The sequence below is a fragment of the Martes martes genome, assembly GCF_963455335.1.
Source record: "Martes martes genome assembly, chromosome: 8".
In the NCBI taxonomy this organism is placed as follows: domain Eukaryota; kingdom Metazoa; phylum Chordata; class Mammalia; order Carnivora; family Mustelidae; genus Martes; species Martes martes.
In genome coordinates this window covers 4,031,036-4,047,951 of record NC_137895.1, presented here as the reverse complement: position 1 = coordinate 4,047,951, position 16,916 = coordinate 4,031,036, and the positions used below count along the sequence as shown (strand labels likewise).

Below are 16,916 nucleotides of genomic sequence, written 5' to 3'. Positions count from 1 at the left end.
AATTGGGAAAGTGATACTTGCTTTTTTCATTTTTTTTTGTTTTCTTAAGATTTTATTTATTTGTCAGAGAGAGAGTGCATAAGCAGGGGGAACAGCAGGCAGAGGGAGAAACAGACTCCCCGCTGAGCAAGGAGCCCGATGTGAGACTTGATCCCGGGACCTTGGGATCATGACCTGAGCCAAAGGCAGACACATAACCAACTTGAGCCCCGCAGGCATCACAATACTTGCATTTAATAGGTTTGTGAGGGTGCTAAATGAGATAATGTGGAAACACTTAAACACAGCTTCTGGAAGATGATCTATTTTCATATGCTGTCTAGAGACATTTCATAGAGCATAATATTGTTACTTCTTTTGAATATAGCTAGAATAGATTTAGGGAGAGTACATGTTGCCTTTCAGTTATCTGGACAATGAGAAAAAAATCAACCTACTTCTTAGTTTCTGTCATACAGCTCATTACAGAATAGGACTGATTGTATTTTAGATGTAGTTGACTGTAGTTCTCACCTGAGTTCCTTCATAAAGAATTTGGGATTGGAAACCTGTTTATAAGAAAGATTGCAGAAGGCACCTGGGTGCCTCGTTCAGTTAGGCTTTTGGTTTCGGCTCAGGTCATGATCTCCTGGTTGGGGGATTGAGCCCCTGTGTTGGGCTCTGTAGCTAAGTGGGAAGTCTGCTTGCCCCCTGCCTCTCCCCTCGTGCATGCACATGCAGGCGCATACATGCTCTCTTTCTCTCTCTCTCTCTCTCTCTCAAATAAATAAGTAAATAAATCTTTGAAAAAAGAAAGAAAGATGGCAGAAAAGTTTTAGCTAACTTTTTTCTTTGTGGATAAATAGAAAGTCCGAGTTGGGATAATCATTATGGCTTATCGCCCCAAAACCAGAGTCATGAAAAAATTTCAAGCAAAAGAAGAGTTTTCTAATAAGTAAAGGTATTCCGTATTCCACCTTTATTTTATTTCCGTCCATTAATGTAAGTTAGATTTGTATCTGGAAAATCGGTACAAAATACTAAAAATTTTCTTACGGAAAATAAAGCTTCCTGTTTTCATTACAGATCTCTTGAGACTGATTCACGTAGCTGGCGATGACACCGCAAGCATCTTCAGTAGCAGTGGCTGCATAAGGGCGGAGGGTGACATCTCCAGTGTGGGGGAGGGGTTTAAGTCTCATCTCATTCGTCTGATTGGAAATCTGTGTTATAAGAATAAAGACAACCAAAACAAGGTAAGATGATTTCCCGGCATGTGACATATACATATGGCTTTGTTGAGAATATGGTATTTAGAATTTAGACTATATCCATTTTTTGAAATGAACGTTTTTCAGTGTTCGGAAGGTAGCTTAAAATAATATGTATGTGCACACATTCCCACAGATACGCATCCTAGGTCACATTTGTTTATATCAGGGTTTGTATTTTTGTAAATTTGCATTGTAATTTTTCTTTAGTGTGTTTGAGCCCATCTCCTTTCTCCTAAATTGTCGATGCGTGTCCTAAGCTGGTGCATTTAAACACACTCTTAAATCATGTAGAGAACAGTGAATTAAAACAGGTAGTTGAAGTGCCTAGAAATTTTCAAACACATGGTAGACATTTCATAAATCGTAGTTATTATGGACCATTATCTTAATCAAAAAACAAACAAAACTTTCATCGTGACCTACCCTTAATGGATGATAGCAAATAAGCATTTCTTTCTCTTTTGAAATTGATACACTATTTAAGTGTTGAATCTTTGGAAACTCAGTAGACTGCCATTGGAAACCTCTGTTGTGCCGGATAGCTTAGAGGTCGCTAGACTGAGGACGTGAGAAGGTGATGAACAAGATGGCAGGAGAATTGGACCACATGCTTCACACTGAACTAACTAGCCTCATGCTTCACACTAAACTAACTAGCCTACCTGAATTTTCCTCGTGTTTTTCTCCGGGCAGCATTTGTTTTGTTTCATCAAATATCAAATACGTACGTGGCAGATCCTATTTTTCCAAGACGGCTGCAAGAGCGCGCCTGCAGCGTGACTTTGCCATCCTCCCAGCAAGGATTAGCATTTGTTTCTCCCTTTTCTTCAGTCTGGAGGGCTCAGCCTCTGTTTTGACTAGTCACATGTGCTGGGTGTGATCTTGTATCGTTTCTGATAGAGCCTGGATGGGTCTGGCATATTCCATTTCTAGCCTCGTCAAAGCCGGCTCACCGTGTCAGATGTATAGATCCCCTGAGATCACCGTGCCGTGATTTGCTCAGTCTGCATGGAGAGAAGCCCTGGAGGGTGAGGTGGAATGAGGAGAGAGAGAGAGCCGTGCCAGGGAACAAGGTGATGGACCTGTGAGCAGGAGACCGACTTGGAAGCTCTTCTGATAGTTGTGCAGTTCCTTAGTTTCCTAGTTGCACGGCTGATGCCGCATGAATCGGCGACGGCCTGCCTGCGAGAACCCTTTCTGAATTTGTGACCCACAAGATTGTGAGGGATAGTCCCAGATTGGGGGGGGGGGGCGGGAAATGTCATGTGGGTTCTGTAAGGACCATGTAATGGTCCTGTAAGCTACTGTTGGACTACACCTTCCCTGCAAATGATAATTCTAAACTCTGGACAAAAGACAGCAGTATGAAGATAATCAGACACGAACAGGCAGATTTTGGAATTCGATCGCCCCTCAGAAGAAGGCAGGGGCATAGCGTGTGTACCATGCAGGGCACTTAAAACTCTTAGAGAAAATCTGCACTCCCTTCATCCTAAAGAAGAAATGGCAGTTTGGAGTTAAGCACAGCCATTGGAAAGTGAAGGAGGGACCCGTGGGAAGGACAAAGCAAGCTTCAAATTCTGTGTATCAGCTGTCTGAATCCATGCAGATGTCTGAACCATGCACATAGGGCAGGATCCAAGCAGCTGAGCTAAGGCTGAAATAATCGTCCTGAGTTTTGAGCTGCCACACCAGAGCTGACCATGTAATTGCACCCAAAAATGCTAAAATAAAAATATCAACCTATTTTAAGGAATATAATAGAATCTAGAGTTTTCCCAGCATAGCATTCACAATGTCCAAGGTACCATTCAGGCTTACTCTAGGCACAGGAAAATATGACCCATTCTCCAAGAGAAAAAAGACAATCAGCGGAGACTACAGTGACGCAGAGGCTGGTTGAGCGGACAAAGATTTCAAAGCAATTGTAACTATGCTCGAGGATATAAAGGAAGGTATGCATCTAATGAACAAAAAGATAGCGTTAAGTCAGCAGAGAGATAGACACCAAAAAGAGAACCAGATGGAACGTCCTAGAACTGAAGAATACAGTATCCAAAACAAAATTTAGAAATTTTACTGATCTGCTTGATAACTTCGTAGAGATGGCAGAGTGAAGAGTCGGTGTGCTTGGAGACAGGACAGTAGGAATCACCCAGTTGGAGAGCAGAGAGAAGACTGGAAATACAGCGGTCATCTTTAGGTGCTGACATTTGGAGGCGGGTGTGTTGTGCAGCCTCTGAGGGCAGGACACGGCCCAGAACCAAATGCCAGAGAACTTGCTCTGAGGTGTGTACCGGTTCGACGCTTCCGCATTTTCAAACAGGCATGAGTGGAAGACTACTAATCCCCTCCCCACCCTGGAAAATTACTGGACCGATTTTTCTAAGAGAAAGTTGATAGAGAATAAAACACTTTGCCTTTTTAATGGCCAAGACTGCCTTTCTTGAGGATCACAAAAGAGGTGGTTTTTCTTGTGTTTAACTATTCTTTTGTTGCTAATTTGGATTGGCCTCTTATAGGAACAATATGTAGTAACCCTTAAAAGGCTTATGAAATAACTCACCAAAGTCAGGATCGGGTTGCGCCGTGAGTAAATACGGAGTGTGGCCAAGGGCTGCTCTGGAGAGGTCATCGGGGCTCACAGGAAGTCGGGCTGTGTTCCTTCACGTGTGCCATTGCTAATAGCACTGCTGATTTCTGAGCAAACATTCTCGAAGGTATGAAGACGTTCATTCTTTGAGTTTAAGAATGCCTCTGTTTCTCCTCCTCTCTTACCTATGCCAACAAAATCCTCATTCTGGCTGGCTGTGACAGACCTTGACCTTGCCCATTGTTGCCTCAAAGGATAGAGGTCACATGCCCTAAAGATGACTTTAGTTACGATTTTAGAGAAATGGATGATAATGTCGTGCAGTCTTTCTCACCAGGCTGTTAATTCTCATTGTATTGTCCAGATGACTGTCCCACTTTTACCCAGATTTGGGCCCAAGGGGGAATTTGGCTCTGTCTCTGCTCTAAGACTAAAGATTTGAGTTCAGGGGATTTTGTATCCTCTAACCAGATTTGGTTCATCCTTTACCCGGAAGGAGGGTCTGAAGACCTGTTTCATGTTTATTACTACATCCCACAGTTGTGCATAGCGACTTACATATGTTATCAACTTGGGTCTTTGTATCAGCCGTGGGAAGCAGGTTCTGCCAACCACATTCAGGAGAGGCTGTCAAGTGTCAGGTGAGTTGCATTGTTCAGAGTAGAATTTAGATTTGTCCAACTAAGCTGCTGGGCCTGTGCTGTCCCCGCTGGGCCACGGTGCCTCATTTAGGAGTTTCTCGGGGGAGTCGAGGAAGAGGAAGTCAGCAGACTTCCTGATCAACTTCCCACCAAAGATGCTAGAGGCTGGTGTATCTGTGTCTACGAGGCTAGCCAGGCCCCTTCTGCCCGCTCTGGGTTTGAGTCTGGCACTGCTGAGTAATCACATCTCTGTCTCTGACTCATCCATTCATCAAATGTGCATGTTCCCAGCGCTGGGGGTCTTTTGATGGAGAAGACAGACCGGTATCTCTTCCTGTGAAGCTTTCACTGAAGGAGCACCTGGGGACTCTCCTTGCCTCTCTGAACTAGGATCCCAAGGTGATTGACTGATTGTCCTAGATCTTCGTGCACTCCCAGTTGCTCTGAGGTTTAATCAGAAGCTGTTTGAGGCCAGCTGGGTCTCTGTGCTTGTCTTCGTCCTTTCGTTCATTTCATCGAATGTGGTACCCACCTACAGGATGGTGCCCTGTACAGCTGGGTGGCCCTTTCCCTGTTACAGAGGATTAGTTTCCCTGTTACATCCGCATTGGTTTGTTGGAGCCTTAGGATGTCTCTGTGGAAAACTCCGGAAAGCTGCCATCATTTTCTAAATGAGGAGACTAGGGCTCAGAGAGACCATGATTTAGTGTTCCGTTGGTGTTTATTGAATGGGAACCACTGCTCTGCCTTCCCTGGGGGAGACCAGAGTCACTGTAATCGGCCCGTCAGAGAGGAGCGGGTGAGTGGTGTGGTCCTCGGGGCAGGCTGGGCCAGCAGCAGCCCCCTGGAAGCACGGACGGGGGCTGGCCCGCACCATCATGATAGGACGGGTGATAAACCCCCTTGTGTGTTTGTGTCTTGGAGCTGTATTTAAGGGAGTCAGATGTTTCTGGCCTCAGATGAAAAATCTGCTGACTCAGGAAGTTACTTCCCTGTCCTCCCATGGATCTTCAACTCTTAAGTCTGCACACATAATGAATTGTAGTGTTTCCTGGATTGTAAAGGAGTAGCCGGACTTCCCTTTCCCAGGTCATAGTAGGGAGCTGTTCCCAAACCCTTGGTGACTTCTATTCTTACCTTGCTTTTTGTGCTCGGCAAAACACAGTATTTCCTTGCTACATCTGTACTGATTAGTTTACTTTTAAACCTTTGTGGGCCTGAAATGGAGATTCTGTTTTGGTTTCTATTGTAAGAAGCACATGGGTGTTAATGCTGTAAACACCAAGAAAGCATTCTTTGGCTTCCTCTTTGTTAGCGTAAGGAATGCATGGTGTGCTTTTTTTTCCTCCCCTTCTTCTTTCTTTGCTTTTGTCAGAAATGCTTTGAGTGAATTCTTGATGAGAAGAAAACCCAAACATGGTTGCTGTTTTTTTCCATAAAAGCTGATTGCATTTTTTTTCCCAGAGCGGATAGACAAATGAACTAGTTTGTCTACCTTCATTTCTCCCGCAAAGAAACCGTATTGATTTAAAAGCTGGGCCACAGTTTGAATTATTGCGTCCATTCTGCCAAAAGTTTTGTGGAAATGCTGCTCAGTTGCTTCTTTTCCTTCTCCTCCTTCCTGGCAGAGAAGATGCCCAGCGTTCACACGTACGTTCGATCCCATGTGTTCAGACATATGCACACAGTAAGCTTTCATTACATCCGTGGCTGCATTTTAAAAATAAGTCTGTAGTGTACGGAAAAGTTCAGATGTGAAGACCGGAAACTGTGTTTGGCCAATTCTGAGTCCCAGCTCAGAATGACCTATTACGAAGGTAGGTTTCATTTATAAACATGAAAACATCTCTAATATATTTTTCATTAAAATGATTTGCCCATTATTCCCAACATCTAAACTGTGCCTCCCACATTGTTGGCATTCGGTAGACTTTTCTTAAGTGCGAATTTATTTTAAAAATATTTGTGGAGGGTGCCTGGGTGGCTTCGGCTGTTAAGCTTCTGCGTCTAGCTCAGGTCATGATCCCAGGATTCTGGGATCGAGACCCCACATAGGACTTCCTGCTCAGCGGGGAACCTGCTTCTCCCTCTCTTCCTCCTCTTTGCATGTGTTCTCCCTCTCTCTCTCTCAAATGAAGAAATAAAATCTTTGAAACAATGAAAAATAAAAGATTTGTCGAGTGTCCCCTATGTACTGAACATAGTTTCTCTTCAAGGAGTGTATATTTTACTATAAAATTTCTTTACTGTGTTTGAGAACAGAGACGTAGTAAAAAGAAAATACCTTTCCAAATGAAAGGCAATGTTCCTCTAAATTTTGGGTTCTATAATTATTTTTGAAGATCCTTTATGTTTACCATATATTTGAATATACTCTAGCTTACTGTAATTTGCCTTATTTTTGTGTGACTTATTTGACCATATCTATATTTTAGACTCTAAGAACGTCTACCTAGTGTAGTATTTCTAAGGAGTTAGATGGTACGTTTTTAATCCAAATTTTAGGCTTTGTAGATCTGACTATGCTTTTTTCATTAATCTTAAAGTTTTCGACTACATTTACAGTTGCTAAGTATTCATGACATGATGATTTTTTAGCTCCTTTTTTTGGGAGGGTGATGGGCACCCTCAGGTTTTCACATCTGGATGCCAGGGGTCAAGAGCGGGCAAACTGTTAAACCCTTATTTTATGATTTCCGTTTGGCGTGTTCTCCAGCAGCGCACCTGCCTCTAAGATCATGGAGCTTAAGCAATCGGTTGCTGTTCCCTCGTCATTTCATTTAGGTTGCTGCTCTTAGGGTTCGTGCTGGCTGGTGCCTGCACCTGTGCGGGCCGACTGGAGGCTGACTCCTCAGCTTCCCCAGGTGACTGGTGGTTGTGCAGAGAAACGAATGCCAGGTCGGGGTGGGAGTACCGTGGGCCCCAGGCGCTGTGTCCCCACACCCACCCGGCGCCTGCACTCTCGGCCCGTGCTAGGGGGCGCTGTGTTCCCAGCCAGTGTTCTTTCCCCAGGTGACCTTAGCTTGCCCTTTAGGTCTCAAGGTCGAAAGCTGCCTTCTCTGCAGAACCTTCTCGGATGACTGCAGAACGGCTTTCCACCCACACTCTCCTCTCCAGCCTGTACCCACCACTGTCACTGCCCTGCTTTATCCTGCACTTGTCCCCTCTGTTTTCTGTATGTAAATACAGTACTGGTTGTGGGTTCCAGCTTGTTTCCGGTACGTGTGCTGTTACTTACGGCTCAGGTGTAATACACACATATAAGTGACCCCTGGCAGGTCATGCGAGGTTGGATTTGGGCGTCACTCCCTTTACCTTGGCCAGCCCAGTTCCTAGTCCTCCCTCTCCCCCTCTCTGCCCATCTCCCCCCGCCCCTCAGCCCCCAACCAGGGGTTCCTCGCTTCTTCCTTGATGATTCGTTTTTCATGAACCTGCTCTTCCTGGTTGATCATGGCGTCATCTGTACTCTCTGCCAGGGACATATTTTTCCCCTTTTACTGGAATCTTCCATGGCATTCCTCAGCGTCTGACTGCTTGGGGAATTCCAGGTAGGCTGCTGAAAACATCCTCGCAGCGGGCTCACCCATCCGTGGCTCCTCTGTCTTTACGCGGTGTGTCACGTTCGGTTACACAGATGTGCGTACGGAAAGCTTTGGGTAGTTGGGAGAACTCAGGCAGGACCTCGTGGTTAGATACCCAGAGATCGGCCTCATGCTTTCACCATCTCAGCCATGTAGCTTGGACAAATGATCTCACCTCTCTGACTCTCAGCTCCTGTGTGTGTAGAACGGGGACCCCGACGCCTGCCCGTGGGGCTGGAAGGAGGAGCTGTGATCACGTATGTGAAGTGTCCGATGGCACGTGTGCGGCCACTCAGCTTCTCTTCTGAGGGGCTCTGGCTCACGCCAGTGTCTCCCAGGCTGTGTATTGAAATAGAAGCTTGTAGACAGCATTTCACAGGTATTTACGAAGTTTAAGGTAATCCTCACGTTCTGTATTCTGTGTTCATCACTTTTTTTAATAGGACTTTTTGGAGGATTAGTAAAGTGAATCAAATGTGAGAACTTTCTTCAGGCTGAGAATCCTCATTTCCCCTGTCCGTTTGACCACACCCACTCTCTGTGTTGAATTTGTCTCTGGTTACTGTCCTGTAGAGAGCCCAAGTGTTTTCTGTGTGGATCCCCAAATCCATTCTAGCTCGCTTCTGGGAGCATGTTAAGAACTTTCAAATGACGGGCCTGTGGCCTGTCTCGGTGAGCCCGTGTGTTTTTCCTCTGTCAGAAACAAGTTGCACAGAACCCCAGTTTATTGATTCGAAGATTGAATGTATAGGCAAGATCCGGCTTGCTTAGAATTCCTCTTCTTTGTAATGTAATCCCAGTTCAAGAAATATGTCAAAATTCATAAATCAAGCTGTCACCATTAGTTTCCTGAACCTACAGTTCCTGTTACAGTAGGTAAAATTAACATTCCTATCTGGAGGACACATATCATGGCTTAGCCTGGCGCAGCTGTAAATTTTTCCTTTTTAAAGGCCCCAAACCCCTTTTTGTGTCTCGTCTAGAGTGATCATCTTGTTCTTTTGCAGAAAAGAGGTAAATTATTTAAAAGGAAGAACCGTACTGCATATGTAAATAAAATGGAAGGATCTGCCATTGTCTGTTACTTGATTGTTGCACACAAACTGGGCCCCAGGCCCATGCGGGCGATGCCGCCACCTCCACTGTCTTCCTCACTGGGCTGTGGCCGTGAGCTCTTGGAAGGCAGCTCGCACCCAGTCTGGGGTAGCCCCTGTGTGCCGCCTTCTGGATGAGTGCCCCATTTAACTGGCTGATCAAAGCCCGGAGGAGTTAAGTTCCTTGCTTGGAGTGATCGAAGCCTGAATTCCAGGTCCAGGGCCAAACTCTTAAGACTGGGACTCCACTGTTTCTGCACTCATCAGAGGGAGCATCTCTTGATCCTTTGAGGCCTGTCATTTGAGATCTGTGACCACCTTTGTGTGAATCCTTAGAGCCGGCACCTTTAGTCCGGCCGCGCAGGGGGCACTGACGGCAGAGCCCTTCGGAACAGCGCTCAGGCTCAGTTCCTCTGGGCTGCTTTGTCGTCTCAAGTGCTCCGGGGCGTCCGCAACTCCCCTGGGGGTTAGTGTAGAGAACTATGTCTCTGGGGCGTGCTGTGCATTCTGAGAAGCAGCGTTTACCCACAGCCTCCAGACCTAGAGGGAAGGTACCGGGCGAGTATTTGTCCGGGGTGACTCAGCAGTTTATAAAAGCCCGGAATCCAGTTTTCTCAACTGCCACTCCGTCTTCTTTACGGCGCCCTCTGATCAGTTTCTAGACAACAGGGATTTTAAACGGATTTGTGTTTAACAGTAAAAACAATTATTTCACAGTATCCATAACAGAAAATATCTGAGACTTCAGGTGAAGGAAAACCAGCCACATAAGCTGAGAGAAGTATCTTGTTGCTTGGTGGAAAAGTGGGATATTGTAGAACTATTGTCTTTAAACCCGTACGTCTGTTAATTGCTAGGCCGGTAAAATCCCACTGAAGGGAAAAAAACCAGAATTTTGACAAAAAACATGAAACTAATTGGGGAATTTTCTTAGGAGTATTAAAATCTACGGCTGAAATAATCAGCAGTGTATGGAGTGTATGTGTTAGTGGAAGAGAGCATGTTCTTTGGAAGCAGACCCCCGAGAAGTTGGCCTGTGACAGGGGAGCCCACCAACCAAAGAGGAGGCAAAACTTGTTTTATCAGTGAGCTGGGGGTAATTGGTTAAATTGCGAAAGAAGCTGAGTTTCCACCAGAATAAAGTTGTGTTGATGAAGGAATAAAATGTTACAGCTAGGATCGTGGGATTCGGGAATAGTCGTAGTTTATTGGTTTTTCAGAATAACCAAGGATATTTTATGGAGTAGAAATAATGAAGATTATCATAGATTTGACTGTGCCTAAGTGAGGAACTCAGCCTTGAACCAGCTTGTACCTGGGTTCTGCTAGGTAGTACGAGGCTGACCTCGAGCTAATCAGTTATCCTCTCCGTGACTCAGTTTACGCAGCCAAAAATGGAGTCATCGTAGGACTCGCGGCAGAGGGTGAGTGTGAGGGGTGAATTAGATGATCCACTTGTGGGACATAAGCGAAGCTTTTATACTGAGACTTACTTTAACATTATTACGTTGTATTAGGAACAACCTACTTTTCCGTCAATTGGAAATGTTTAAATAAATTATGGTAAGATGATACGCATCCAGTAAAAACCGTGTTTTCAGAGAGCTTCCATTCTCTTGATACAGTCAGCACTCAGGATAATGCGGTCAGTGGGAATTCAGAACAGGACACGGGACTGTACGGAACGAGCCCTACTTTCATGTGTGTTTATATTGCACGTGGATTTAAGGCACACGAATACGTATGCACGCGATAGTGAATACACTCCATCGGTAGCCGCTGTCTCTGGGTGGTAAAAGTAAGGACAGGTTTCTGTTTCTGTATACTTTTTGTAGTCTTGAGAGCAAATGTGAATTACTTTATAATAGCAAGAAAGTGCTGTTAAAAAAGGGAAGGGGCGCATGGCTAGAGGTCCTGATAAGACGAGAACCTCCTTAGCTCGTTATTGCCTGACGTTCTTCTTTCTCCTCTGCCTGGTGGGACACAGCATCTCAGCCCCTCCTTGGCCAAGGTCCCGGGGCTTTAACAGTTAAAATTTCAATTATATTTTTAATTGAAAGATTTTAATAAGTAAAACGTTGGCATAAGATCTGGATAATATTGCTAACAGATAATTAGTAGCCGGGATGGAGGTGGTGGGTGGTGTGTGAGAGGGAGGGAAGGAGAGAAGAAAATATGAAGAAGAAAGTATTCTTCCAACACGCTGAACATTTTTTCCCGTCATCAAAGGAACGGAATCTGAATTGACCCCAAGTCGTCGGGTGTCGCGATTCAGGTCTGTGAGCCTCTGCCGAGCGGGCGAGTGTCTATGCTTTCTGTTATGTATCCCACCCCCGGAGAAAGTCTTGACATTGTGAAAATTTCTTTCTATCTCCCCAGGCTTTATTTCTTTGGTTAAATGAGAAAAGTGTTCTGATTTCAAATAATGGAGAGTTCTCACGTTTTTTGAAGAATAAAGTAGTGGTGTCTGTCACACTGTCTGTCACACATCTGAAACAGTTTTGATCTTTAGCATATTTCGGGTTTTTTCTTTCTTTCTTTCTTTCTTTTTTTTTTTTTTTTTTCCCCTGGCAGCAACTGAAAATTAAAAGGATCAAAGCCATGTCCCTATAATGGGCTTGTTTTCATCAGGACTTGAAGGCACAGTCGGACTGCCTCCCCAAGCCTCTTAAAAGCCTATTGCTTATCTTGTTCTGATAGAATTTAATTTCATACCCATCACATTCTAATGGACCAGGAATGGTATTTAGTCTCAAGCTGTGGGTTTTAGTTTGAATTTCGATCTGCTGCTGTGCCGCACTGAAGAGTCAAGTCAGGAATGATTTTGAGTCCAAGTGCGAAGGCGCGCGCTGTTTGGCGTAGTGGCAAGAGCTTCTGGTTCAGCCCAACAAATATGTAGCTGCCATATGCCGTGTATCAGCCAGGACTCTAGACACGGGGAATGCAGAAATGGATTTGGCCCCAAGCTTCCTCCCAGGGAATGCGCGGTGTAGAGGGGGAGACAGGTGTGAAAACGGGTTGTGCGACGGCATGCTGTGTGTGTTCAGAGTGGGGGCGGAAGTGTTGTACGTGCTTGGTGGAAGTGGCTCACCTTGGCGCGTCCAGAAGAGCCTCTGGGGTCGAGGCCTTTGGGGAGGGATGAGGAGCAGGGTGGCGGGTGGAGGGAACGGTTGGCCTTACGATGGGGTGTGCGTATCCCCTTGCTACGATGGGGTGTGCGTATCCCCTTGCTACACGCTGGCCTTGGCTGGGCCTCAGGGCGGAGGCCGGGGTGCGGAGGGGGAAAGGCGGGTGGGGGGCTTTGTGTGCCCGGCCCCCGGGCTCTGAACTCCGCTGAAGGAGTTGTGTGTCCTCGTAAATGCATTAAGATATCTCTCCTCTCTGAGGGTGATCTTGGTTCTCTCTCGGAGCCGCATTTCCTTCCTTGCACTCTCTCCGTGCATTTTGTCTTTTCCCTCCTTCTGCTCTCTTTCAGATTGTTGTATTATTTCTAGCTCTTGGGGTATGATTTTCTCATTTGTCACCCCCAACCCCAATCTCTCTCCCTTCTCTCCCTCCATCCTTCCCTCCATCTCTGTCTCCCTCTCTCCTTCCCTCCCTTGCTCTGTCTCTCTAGCTCTGTCTCTGTCTCTCCGTCTCTTCTCCCCTCTCCCTCCTCCCTCCTTCCCTGTGGTTTGCTCACAGCAGTTTTCATGGTCCCTGGGTTGTGGACTTGTTCTCACAGAGCGATCTGCCTTTGCTTCCATCTCCTAGGACCCGTTAGGGCACACATATCCCATCTTTCAGCAGTTTCCATAGTAATGTCATTTCTTGGCTAGAGGTTCTAGTGGCACACCGGCAGCGTGAGTGCGGACGCGGCACCTCCATGTTGTCGTGGCCCAGCGCCCCCGGTCCCCCTCCCATCCTGGACAAACCATAAGTGTCATTAAACTAGCGGGCAGAGTTTTCACCAAGTGGCAGCCTCTGGTGGGGCCTTAGTCTGTACTGTGGGATTTCATTCCTTGTCAGTGGCTGTGTAGACTGAAGACCACTTGCCGGCACCCCCACCGTGGTTGGGAAAACCCAGCCTCTAGGAATTTCGTCCTGGTTGGCTGCTGGGCACCTTTGCTTCTGTCTACCTCTCTGGCTTTTTGTTTCTGGCATCTTGGGTGATGCGAAGTCTGTCCAGTGACAGGGTGATGCCAGGACCCCCGAGCCATGGGGGGTTAGGCACCAAGGTGAGTCCTGTCAGCCAAGGAGATGGCTTCTGGGTCCTGGGGAGCAGGCCGGCTCCGGGGTTCACTGTGTGAGCCTTCCCCCGACTGTCTGCTTACCCTGCCCTTCAGCACGAGAACGTTTTGATTTGGGGGAAAAGAAAATTGAAATTTGTTTTTTGACTTACTAGCAAGGAAGCCTCGTACATGTCATTTAACTTTTCAGAGTCTGTTTCTTCATCGATAAAGTGAGATGCTACCTGCATCTCTCGTGAGGATTGAGTTATTGTCAGTGGTGATGACACTGATAACTGCCTTTTATGCCTCCCGTGGGTCCTGGAGGGGGCTTTCACTGCTCTGTTTCGTTTCATCCCGCCCAACTCCACAGCCCACGCTGTCCTGGGTCGTTCTGCCTCTCTAGGGTCAGCGTGAAGGAAAGGCCTGGCTCACAGCCCGGTGCTCCCTCTCCGGGAGGTGCAACCTCTCCGGGAGGTGCAACCTCTCCGGGTTGATGCTCTTCCCCGAGTTCTCGGAGAAGGGCCTCAGCCTCTCGGAGACAGGCTCTTGAGCACGCAGCACCCACGAATGGGAACCAAGAGAGGGAGAAGGCTCGGGTCCTTTTCTGCCCGTGAGCTGTTTGTACATTGTTTGCCCTTGTTGCACTGCTGTTTGCCTTCCTTCTGAACACGGACTGGCTGGCGCTCTCTTGCCGGGCAGCATCCTTGAACTCAGGAATGCTGGGTGCGGGGCCCTACGAAGGAGAACCCTATGTGGTCCCATGCTAGTCGGGTTCGCCCTCAGAGCGGATAGCCTCCTAGGTTGGCTTCCGGCAGTCTCGAGCCTGCCTTGTGCTGGAAAAGTCTACGCAGAGCTGCCTTTTCCCTGAATGAGGAAGGGCCCTGGTTCTCTGTGTGGTTCCATCATGCTAAACCTTTTGTGTCTTTAAGTTCAGATTTAGGGTAAAGTGTAAATGCACCTTGGAGGGGAAACACCTTTTTTTTTAAAGTAGGCTCCATGCCCACCATGGGGCTTGAACTCAAGATCCCGAGATCAAGACCTGAGCGGCGATCAGGAATCCGACCCTTAACCGACTGGGTCACCCAGGCGCCCCGGAGGGGAAACACCTGAAATGTTTATCGGTCTTGTGCATCTTTGTGTGACGTGTTACCCTCTTTTCCGGAGTGCAGACTCATTGAGATGGTTCGGAGAGCCCACGCTTCCCTTCTGCGCCGGTCACTGTGGTCTATGCTTATACTCTTCAAGACGCTCCTAGTAAGAACTTGGACACCTACATTTTCTTTTGGAGAAAAGGCATCAGTTACCTCAGCACTTAAACTTCAATTGGAAAAAAGAGAATTTTAAGTCTCAGTCAAGACCCTGGAAAAGTAAATGACTTCTACAATGACAAATAGTAACAGTCAGAGTGTTAGAAGCAAGCATGGTGCGGCAGCTGTCTTCTCAGCCCCTTGCACTTAGCAGTGCGCTTATGCTCATGCCACTGCCTACACTAGGCCGTATTGTCGTCCCACCTTACAGATTTGTAAATGGAGGCCCATCAGGCTTGAGTCCCTTGTTCAAAGTCATGCACAGCCAGTCGGCAGGGGAGCTGGATAAGAGTCTGGGTAACCCGGCTCCAGGTCCACACTCCTGACCGGGCCACGCCATCTCCTGGCCACCCGCTCTCCTCTCCACATTTGGCCTAGACGCCTTGTTGGCTGGGGCTCTGTGATAGCTGTCCGCTGGGGACATTGTGAACCAAAGACATGATTCTTCCAGTTTTCTGTGCATGGTCACAGACTTGATTTCGGCGAAGGCCTGCAGAATACCCAGTATAAATCTTTCAGGTGTAAGAGTAAGTTTTTTGGTAAATTAAGTTTAAAATAGGGTTCTCTTTGCTTATCCAGAAGATTTTTAAGCTTTGAAAGACTTCCAAAAAGATGTCTATATTAAAGAAAATTTTATCTGCTAATATAACACACACACACACACACATAGGCAAACAGAATATATGTTGTTTAATCATGTAAAGAAAAATCAAGTATTAGCATTAAAAGAAAATTGCTATTTTAAAGGGCCTTTCCAGTTTTTGTGTGACGTTTTCTGAGGAGGCCCTTGGGCGCGGCGGCTCACCTGCCAAGTGCGGGAGACCTTGCTCCCTTCGCAAGCCGAGGGGCCAATCCGGAGCTTCCTTGTGTGTGGTGGGGAGGTGATTGTCCTTTTCAGGTGGAACTATTTGTGTTATTTGTATTATTGTACATCTTATGTTACAAATCCTTCCCCAAGCTGCACTTAGCTCATGTTACTCTTGGACATTTGAATAACTGCTTCAGCGTGAGACTAATTTCTGGGTATGACTTAGTGACAGTGTTGGGTTTACCCTACTGGAAAAATCCAACGGGAAATGTTCAGAGGAAGCCCTTTTCATGGCAGAGTTGGGGGCATGAAGGCTGGCGGAGTGGACTTTCTCTGTCGAATCCCATGGGCTGGATGTGTGAACGTGGCGGGGGGAGCCAGTGTGAGGGACGTAACTAAGATGACAGATACAGTTTCAGATGTTTTCTGCCACGGATCACGCCCTCCTCCTCTCTGTGGCAAGGAGCGACTTTGGGTCTGCACCTGCAGCTCCAGAACGGACAGCCTGGGGGCTGGGGGTGTGGAGGAGGAGGGCTGGGGAAGTCTGAGCAGGGAGGTGGGTGGCAGGGGGGTGTTGACAGGAAGAATCCGACTGGCAGGCCTCTGGGAGCGGGAGGGGAGGGCGTGTCTCCTGCCTGCTGGAATTTCAGCCCTGGCAACTCTCGCTTACATCCTCCTCCCTCCCCCAGCCAAAAACACAACACAACACAACAAAAAAACACCTCCGTGTTTCAGGGCAGAGAGGGCTGCTCTAGTAAACATGGCCTCCACCCGCCTGGCCCAGGTGCTGCCTCTGGTTGCTCGGTTTGGGCCCCCTGCTCCCGCAGGAGCCCTTGGAGAGGCCCAGGAACATGGCCCTGAAGGTCCCTGCACAGGCTGGGTCCCCGCCCCAAGTGCCATCAGCCCCCCCGGGGGGGGGGTCGAGGAGTGTGGGTGGATGTCTCATTCAACACTTCAAAGGGAGAAAGAAATGGGTCCTTTCTGTCTTCTCTGTAAGACAGATTTGTTTGTAATCTTGAGAAATCCTAACAGTTTTAGAAGAAACCTTAGTACAGCGTTGGTAAATACGGAGACGGTAAAGATGGGTTTTTTCCCACACGCACGTAGGATTCAAGGAGCTTTGCGTGTACTAACCTCGTAAGTCCCATTGTTTCAGAATTTTAGGTGTTAATCAAAATTGTGATTAAAATTCTCAAATTAATTGGTATTTTATTCTCTTATAAGTGTTACTTCCAAGGGGCTTTGTAAGTAACTAGTTGTTTATATTAAACAGTGTGGCTTGCCTTTATTAGAAAATTGAGCCCGATGTACTCTTCTCCAAGCAGCTTTAGTCATTTCGGCTATAATGATTAAATTGGCATCTCTTAGACTTCTGTGTATACTGTTTATTGATCTTAAATTTATAAAAGAGAAAACGCAAAGTTCAGT

The 16,916-nt window shown here is 46.8% G+C and overlaps 1 protein-coding gene across 1 annotated transcript in view; it reads left to right on the top strand.

Annotated features, from left to right (window-relative positions):
• Positions 1-16,916, top strand: part of ATXN10 (ataxin 10) — a 159,432-nt gene that overhangs the window by 70,044 nt on the left and 72,472 nt on the right. Inside the window, exon 9 of the mRNA XM_080809915.1 lies at positions 1,066-1,235. Within this exon, the coding sequence (XP_080666041.1) occupies positions 1,066-1,235 (170 nt within the window). The remainder of the gene's footprint in view (positions 1-1,065; positions 1,236-16,916) is intronic.